General features: G+C 44.7%; 1 protein-coding gene across 2 annotated transcripts; it reads left to right on the top strand.

Annotated features, from left to right (window-relative positions):
• The first annotated feature begins 3566 nt into the window (after positions 1–3566).
• Positions 3567–8008, top strand: zbtb42 (zinc finger and BTB domain containing 42). 2 transcript variants are annotated; one of them, XM_077731741.1, is made up of 2 exons: positions 3567–3978; positions 5452–8008. In XM_077731741.1, exon 2 carries the CDS (start codon positions 5466–5468, stop codon positions 6960–6962), a length of 1497 nt encoding a protein of 498 aa, XP_077587867.1. In that variant the 5' UTR covers positions 3567–3978; positions 5452–5465; the 3' UTR covers positions 6963–8008. The 2 variants fall into 2 exon arrangements, with proteins under 2 accessions (XP_077587867.1, XP_077587866.1); XM_077731740.1 differs by lacking the exon at positions 3567–3978 and adding an exon at positions 4399–4681.
• Positions 8009–8697: the final 689 nt, after the last annotated feature.

Here is an 8697-nt window from a genome sequence, read left to right as displayed (position 1 = left end):
GGCAAACACTGCAATCCAATGTTTCCAGAGGGCTTCCGTTGTGTGTGCGTGTGTTTGTGCGCGCGTGTGTCTGCTTTTCTGCCCTGGATGAACTTTGACGTCGCCCTGTATGTGTGTGGGATTCTCATCTCATCTCATTTTCAGAACCACTGTATCATCACAAGGGTTGCAGGGGGTGCCGGAGACTATCCCAGCTAACTTCGGGCCAGCCAATCGCAGACCACAATAAGACACACAACCATTCATGCTCATACACATACCTAGGGGTAATTTAGAGTGTTCAATTAGCCTACCGTGCATGTCTTTGGAATGTGGGAGGAAATCGGAGTACCCGGAGAAAATCCACGCAGGCCCGGGGAGGATATGCAAACCATACAGAGGTGGACCGACCTGGATTTGAACCCAGGTCGCCTACTTTGAGGCAGACACGCTAAAATCAAATGTGATAGGCGGTCATGATTTAGCGAGGTCATTGGACAAGCAGATCAAAATTTTTGAAAAGTTTTCTCTTTAGATGCTCTGTGTTTCATTTAGTTCACTCTCAAATGCAACAATCCAACATTGTTTAGTCTGTGATCCAGGAAAATGTTCCAGACAGCTGCAATCACTAATTCGTAGCATTTGAAATGAATCTTAACGACCATCAGAGCATCAAACATATGCAGTGAGAATCTTTATTAATGAGGGACTTAGTCAACATAAACAGGATGACATATTGCTGTCCAATTTGTTTGTAAAAACAAAACACACGACTGTGGTGGCAAACTACTGTAGTATATTATTTTTAATCATCCAACTTTCCACTGGGTCAAACCCATTAATTTCACATCCTATTTAACACTAAATGTAATATTTACAGTGTAAAATGTAAACATTCAAATTAGTCAGCACCCAGGCACAGCGGTTAGTTGTTGATCTATGACTGTTTTAGTTCCTGGCTGCTGTTGAGTTGCTGCTTGAACCCAAAAAAGGGGGAAAAAACACACACTTTGTATTGCAAAGTCACTTTGACATGGAAATAGTTGCTGGAATTTAATATTAAAGCCACATGAACCATAAAGGATGAGATTGGAATAGAACTTCATTTGCTTGTGCAGTATTGTGAGACTGACGGCACAACGTGTTATGTTTACTGCTATGCAAACTCTTTCCAGCTTCAAAACTATTTTTAAACATTGTACAAAACTTGTCCAAGTAATAACTTTTGAATATGTTTATGCATTATACAATTTGACATACACATTCTCAATGGTGGTCGTTGATTCATAGTGACAAAATGAGCTCATTTCAAAGTAAAAGTGTCACTAACTGGGAACAAAATGCCCACTTGTAATCAATATTGTTAAAGAGAAGATTGCAATCAGCTAAAAACAATTCAGTTTTGAAATGGATTTTGCACACGCTGCCATTGATGGTAATGGACGTCCGAAAGAATAAATATAAATTAACTATCGACTGCATTTCATTCATTGTGATAAAAAAATGATGATTGTATGAATAAACTGAAATAATCCATAGATATAAAGATGTTGTAATCATTCATTTTCCGTCCCGCTTATTATTGCAAGAGGTGCTGGAGCCTATCCCAGTGCACTATAATCCACCTGGTGCAATGGTTCGGATATGGAAAAAGAATGAATGAAAAAATATTGGAAATTACCTATGGAATATAATGAATAATCTCAAATATGTATGTATCTCATTGTATCAATCCAATCATAGTGTCTGCAATAATTCCTGTATCTTCATTTACTTGTAATATGCTATTGAGAAATGGATTGCTTGTTTCACCACATTCCATTTTTGGTTTTATTATGATTATTAATCAGGGTGCATTTTCCAGGAGCTGGAGTGAAGGCCTTATGTAAGGCAAGTGTGAACCGAAGCGGTGAGGTCAGCGATGTGCTGGCGCTGTGGCTGGATGGCTGCTGGTTGCTGGTTGCTTGGCCGGTCAGGCACCAGTGGAATGCGGCCTCTTTTGTTTGTCGGCGAGAGGAGTGGGTCAGGGGGAGAATGCCATTGATGGTTGCAGAGAGGAAGAATGAACCTCCAGGAAGTGTTTTCTCTCTCTGCTTACTCCCCCACTCTCATTCTCTTTCCATCCTTCCCTATCTTTCACTGTGTGTGAGAACCTTTGGCTGTGCTGAGGCCACCGTCCCGGGGCACAACCACTGCTTTGTTTTGCCCCTGTGAACACGCACCCCTCCTTTTACTGCGCACCCAAGTTTGCCAGGGCCGTGAAAACACAGCCACGGCACCTACACTTTATCTGCATCTCTGTGTTTGAATTGGTGGTGCACTGTGGGGGGTGTCCAAACTATAGCTTGCTGCTCTTTTTGTTGGGGGGGGCCTGCAGCAAATGATAAAAATATCATTGAAGCGAATGGATCTGCACAGAAGAATATTCAGTTCAATATACATTATGTTGCATTTAAACACGCAATTGACGCTAATAAATACACGCACACAACACGCTAAAGTTAGCCTACAGCCCCCTCCAAGACGCTTTCGAGCATAAGCGTTTCAGAAGATGAAATACATGAGAGGCATGGACACGCCATGGTATCCATTTTGACCATTCACAGCCAGACTAAAAATGGAATATAGTAAGTTGACAAGCATCTCGCACCGCGGTGGCCCCTCACGACCAGTGGCTGTCGCGTCCCGTCACATTGCTCATTCCCCCCCGAGTCAGAACGCCGGGAGGAGCCGCAAACGCTCCTTTCAAAACACACGACAGCTGGAACACAGGGCAAAGGTGACAGAGGCATTTGAGGGAGTTCGGAGAGGGGCACGAAGAGAGAAAAGGATTTAAGGGGGGGGGGGGGGCTGAGATGAGCAGCTGCAACATCAACTGTTTCTCCCCCGAGTGGCCATCTTTTGCTACCACCATCACCTGACATATTGTGAAAAATATTTGAATTACTCAAGAGGTTAAGCAGATTGGAGACTTTTCTCCCTCCGCACAAATCATCACTTGTGTCTTAAGACTGTTTTGGGCTATCACAGCCAGGAAAAACAAAGCTGGTAGGTGCTTGGGTGCCAGGGAATTCCTCAACTGGAAGCAGGATTAGAGAGAACGGCCCTTTAAAGTTCCCCAAAGCACTGACAGTCCAAATTACAAAGCGTGATTTATCATTCCTTTCAAGCGGAGAGCTCTTTGTGACCAGAAAGTTTTGTCTTTCATCCAATGATGATTTCAAAAGTCCTTCTATTGTGGGGGAGTTGGTTAATCCATTATTTTGATGGATATTTTGGGAGATTTTTTATCAAAAAAATAGGGATGGTTCAAGCTCGGTGCTATTGACAATAAAAGACATCCAATTATAATCCCCTAGCTTCTTTCATTCTTTCTACTGTGAATTTAAATTTCATTCACCACTCATAGACGTCCAATCCATTTGAACTGGGAAGTCTCACACTGCAAATGAACAAAAAGATGAAAAACTATTCCAATATGTCTCAATCTGCCACTGAATTTTTCCTCTATAGAAGACATTCATTCATTCCCTGCCAAACTCCCAGTCCACATGGATTGGACGCTCCGTGCGCTTCCAGGGGGGAGGAGGGAGCGCTCACAGAGGAGACAGGTGTTTCCAGCAGGGGGGCGACCAATGCCAATGGATGTTACCCGGCGTTCTCTGCTACTTGCTGCCGCTGTGTGAGTTCTCGCAGTAGTACACAAGTTTGCGGTCGTGGGCCTGGCGCTGTCGCGAGACTTGGCGGACACACGATCAACCTGCTCGCTTGTGGAACGCACTAACAGCAGCCGAGCCAGCCCAGCCAGCGAGCCAGCCAGCGATCCAGCCAGCCTACTTGCCAGCACCCCAGCGAGCGAACGTCCCCTGTCTTAGCCGGTCACTGGAGCGAAAGCTCGGGAAGACGGACAGACGTCCAACATCTGGATGCACATCATGATTCTAGAACGTCGAAGTGTCTAAGGAACACACTCGCACAAGGGAGAAGGCGGAAATAAATGTAAGTAAGCCGTTTTTTAGTGCGTTTCAGTGCAGCGAGGAAGCGAAAGTTATATCGCTTCATTTTGCAGACTTTTCTATTTTCCCTTTTCTAAGAAACCCCCTTTACGTCGCTTAATACGTTTTGGACTACACTGCGAATGTCATATTCGCACTTTGCCGTTCTAAACTCAGTGCGTGTTGCGTTCAAGTGCACGACGGGAGCGTCAAAGTTGTAATAAGCCGTTAACTAAGCAGTAGGTAAACTTGTGTGTAGAGAAATAGAAATACTTGTAGCCTGATCGTTTGCAATTTATTTTATTCCCCTAGACCGGATCATCGGACGTTGGCACGGCGATCTTTTTGGCACTTTTGGGGGGGTGTTTTCGATATAAACGCGGTACAAGACAGCACGGAGGTAACATATGGCATAAGGGGAGCACAGCTGGAGGTAGCGTTTCCATTGCGGTGATGTCAGAGCAGCTGACTCTACAGCTTGCAGTGTAATTAGCAAACAGAGCAGCAGTTTACTCGCTCCTTCTTTTTTCCCTCCTTCTTTTACACTCTTTGCCCGCTGGACGACTGCTATTATTTTGCTTGTTCTGTAAACACGTCCCCGGATTTGTGTGCGTGTCTTTGGAAACGGCTCTTTTTTTTGTTGCGCGCAACACAACCCAACAACCGAATTTGGAAACTGGATCACACTGGATCGGTTGGGAGAATGGGTAAGTTCACTTTGATTAAGTTTTAAAATGTATATTTCTATATTCTGCAGAAATCTAGATTGAATTAGGAAGATTTTTAGGCATGGATTTCAATATAAACGCTATTTTTTCTTTAATACATTTTTTTGTACTTTTATTCCGCATTAATTAAGTATTAGGAGCTAATTTTGACACTTCTTAATCAGAAAAAGACATAATTTATCTAATGAATGAAGTTTGCATTGTAATACTACCTACACAATTGCACGTCCATATGTATTAGCCTTTGGAGTAATTAAGGGGAGGAATGTGTTGCTTGAATGTCATATTTTGGAACATTTCTATAAGGTTATTCACTCAAACCAAGTGGTTTTTCAGGGTGATTTTTTTTTTTAAAAGCCAACTCAGATCATGGGCCAAGAAAACATGAAGGGTCTTCTTTATAGTAAAGTTGTGGTGCTTTCCCTTATCTGCACAAGATCTGTGTTCACAATGACATTTCTTGTTATCATCCTTAGTTGTAATAACAAAAGTTGAGGCCATTTCCAAGAGGCTATTGTCAGAAAACTAAACGTTTATTCCAATTGGCATTATTTGGGGCTTTTTCCATTCCTACCAGGAATAAAAATGTGCAAAATTGACACAGCTGGCCACTACGTTTTGCCACCTACATATTGTATGTGTTTTAACAGAGTCCAATTAAAAGTCATTTGGCTTCCAGTGTGGTGCCTCGTCAGTAGCTCTCCATTTCATTCACCGGGCGCTATCCTGTTTTTCTCGTTTTCCGTCAGGTTATGAGGGAAGAATGGAGTTCCCGGACCACAGCCGCCAGTTGCTGCAGTGTTTGAGTCGACAGCGTCACCAAGGTTTCCTGTGTGACTGCACTGTTCTGGTCGGGGAGGCTCGCTTCAAAGCGCACAGAGCAGTCTTGGCTTCCTGCAGTATGTACTTCCATCTCTTCTACAGGGACCAGCTGGACAAAAGGGACGTTGTCCATCTCAACAGTGACATTGTCACGGCGCCGGCCTTCGGTCTGCTCCTCGAATTTATGTACGAGGGCAAGTTGGAATTCGCCAGTCTTCCAGTGGAGGACGTTTTGGCCGCCGCCAGCTACCTCCACATGTATGACATCGTCAAAGTCTGCAAAGGCAAGCTGAAAGATAAGGAGCCGTGTTCACCCGGCTTAAAGACAGGGGAGGATTTTCAGGGTGCCCCCTCCCCGACGGGACACTTTGACTCGGACGCCAACGAGCGTGAGAGGTCCGTACGTGGCCGGCAGAAGGCCAACGGTCACTTGGGAAGGTCCCCGGACCTGGTAGGTGTCGCTCATGTGTCACTAGAGGCGGAGCCCGGCGTCCAAACAGCTGGAAAAACAAAAGGCGACGACGTGGTCGGCGTCGTTGGTTCCGGAGCGTCGCTGTCCCAGAGGTCCAGGGCTTCGGATGACACGGACTGCGCTCTGGATTTGTCTTTCAAACCCGTGTCGAGTAGAGATCCCTTACAGGCCTCCTACGTCTCGGGACAGCTGGCCCTCGACAGCCAGCAGCAGGGCACCGAGCCACTTGTTAAAGACGAACACGACTTGCTGTCAGAGCAGGAGGACAGTGAGCCCGTGAGCCCCGAGAGCCAGCGCTTTGGGAATAGCGCCAGGAGCTCAGCGGTGACAGGGTTCGCTGCCCTCTTCCCAGGCAACAACGCCGCCACCGCCGCCGCCCTCCTCTCCCAAGAGGAAGACCTGATGGACGAGGAGGCGGAGGCCTGCGGGGGGAGGGAGTTAGCCCACGGCGGGGAGGCGGAGGAGCGGCGGAGGGGGCGCCCCACGGCCGACAGCGAGGAGGAGGACGACGACGACATGGCCTCCTCGGACATCTCCGGACGGGCGCTACTGCCGGCGGCGGGGCGGCAAGCTTGCGTATGTCCCTTATGTAGTAAAATCTTCCCTAGCCCACACATCCTGCAGCTGCACCTCAGTTCGCACTTCCGCGAGAAGGATGGCGCCCGCTCCAAGTTATCGCCCGATGGTTCGGTGCCCACTTGCGGCCAGTGCAACAAAACCTTCTCCTGCATGTACACCCTCAAGCGACACGAGCGTACACACTCCGGAGAAAAGCCGTATACGTGTGGCCAATGCGGAAAGAGCTTCCAGTACTCGCACAATTTGAGCCGCCACGCCGTGGTACACACGAGGGAGAAGCCACACGCGTGTAAATGGTGCGAGCGACGCTTCACCCAATCTGGGGATTTGTACCGCCATATCCGGAAGTTTCACTGCGGCCTCGTCAAAACTCTCGCCATCGGATGAAGCGGCTTTTCAAGCGTTAGTGGACATTTTTCTCCATGTAGCGACTTATATATATGAAAAAAAATAACTGGGCCAAGTTGGCGTCATTGGGGAAGTCGAACAAAGTAGATGCACTCATTTTTTTGTCTGGCAAGTGTTGCTGAAAAGCATCCCGAGCGCAGAATGCTAACATTTCTTTATACAATCGACTACAAACGCGCACCAGGACCGTCCGTTTTTCCTTTAATATTATTCTAAATATTATTTATTCGGGTATTTGTAACAAAAAAAAATGATGTGGCAGCAAAACTAATGAAGTAAAACTACTGGAATATTATTTTTCTTTTTTGTGGTCAACCGTCTTTTCGATTGTTGCATTTCGCCTTAGAATCAATTGCCTGTCTTTCTATTTCTTTTTCATGGTGAATGTGAATGAGTGGAATTGTTTCTTCAAAATGGAACACAAAGCAACAGTCCACCAAGCCTGTAACACTCGTGCCTCTTTACACTTGATTTTTTAAATACTTTTTTGAAGTAAGAATGACATATCGGCATGCCTTTGCTCAAATCCACTCACACATACCAGAGGATAACAAAAGTAATAGGCAGTGCTTGGAATGCTAATTGATTCACGAGTGCCCTTAGAACAGGGGTAGGGAACCTATGGCTCGGGAGCCACATGTGGCTCTTTTGATGAGTGCATCTGGCTCTATGCTAACCTGTCAGCTAAAATATGGAAACAGTTGGTGACAGAACTGAGATATTACATTTAGAACAGCTTTAATCTTCATTTTTTTTGCAGTAGACTCATTGATTAGCAACAGCATAAGACTATTTGTAAAAATATTCATTCTTTCCACTTTAAAAGTGGTGAAATTACAAAAAAACATTGAAAAGGCACATGTATTTTGACTTTTAAATTCATAGTATGCCTCACAAGGAATAACATTGGAAAATATGAATTATTTGTGGCTCTTTTCGTCAAAAAGGTTCCCAACCCCTGCCATAGAAGTATGTGACTCCACTATGTAAATGAAGCTCTTATCACAAAATTATTGACCATAAAAAACACAAGTAGACCATCAGAACGTTATTTCCAATTTGCTGAAGTAGAAACAAAAACTTTATCCAGACAAGACAGCCACTTTGCTAAAGCTACTGACTTTCGTTTTTTTATTTACATTTTAAACTCCCGCATAGCTTTCTACTGTATGCACGTGTTACTACTGATAATGTACGCTTCTGGGCATAAAGTAGGAGTTCAACTCACTGCTCGATAGCTTCTTTTTTTTGTCTAATCTGTCCTGAGAAGACTTGATCTGAATTTATTTATTAGTTTGGTTCAGGGTTTTTACTGTAGGTGTATAATTCGATCAGCACGTTGGTACTCATTCACTGGTATCGGGGCTACATTTTATTCCCTTTTTGTGCAAAAATCAAGTTACTGTAATTATTTTTAATGGATAAGATTATCAGTCACGGCGAATCTAGAGAAGCACTTGTTTTTAGCATGCACAATTTCAACACTATTTCTTAGGCTGCTATTACCATTTGTATATTTAATGTAAATAGATATTCTATTTATCTGTGTTTTTATAACACCCTCAGTTGGGGTGGAGGGAGTCAGGTGTCTTTTTAAGTGTCTTCCGGAATAAGAGGAGTTTCATTCGCCGTTTTTACACGGGAAATAGTTTTTCTACAAGCACAAGCGTAGTAAGTCGACATGGCCCACCTATAGAAATGGGACAATACCAGC

Source organism: Stigmatopora nigra, chromosome 13 (genome assembly GCF_051989575.1).
Source record: "Stigmatopora nigra isolate UIUO_SnigA chromosome 13, RoL_Snig_1.1, whole genome shotgun sequence".
Taxonomy (NCBI): Eukaryota; Metazoa; Chordata; class Actinopteri; order Syngnathiformes; family Syngnathidae; genus Stigmatopora; species Stigmatopora nigra.
Note: the sequence above shows the minus strand (reverse complement) of the source record. Positions and strands in the feature narration are given on the sequence as shown.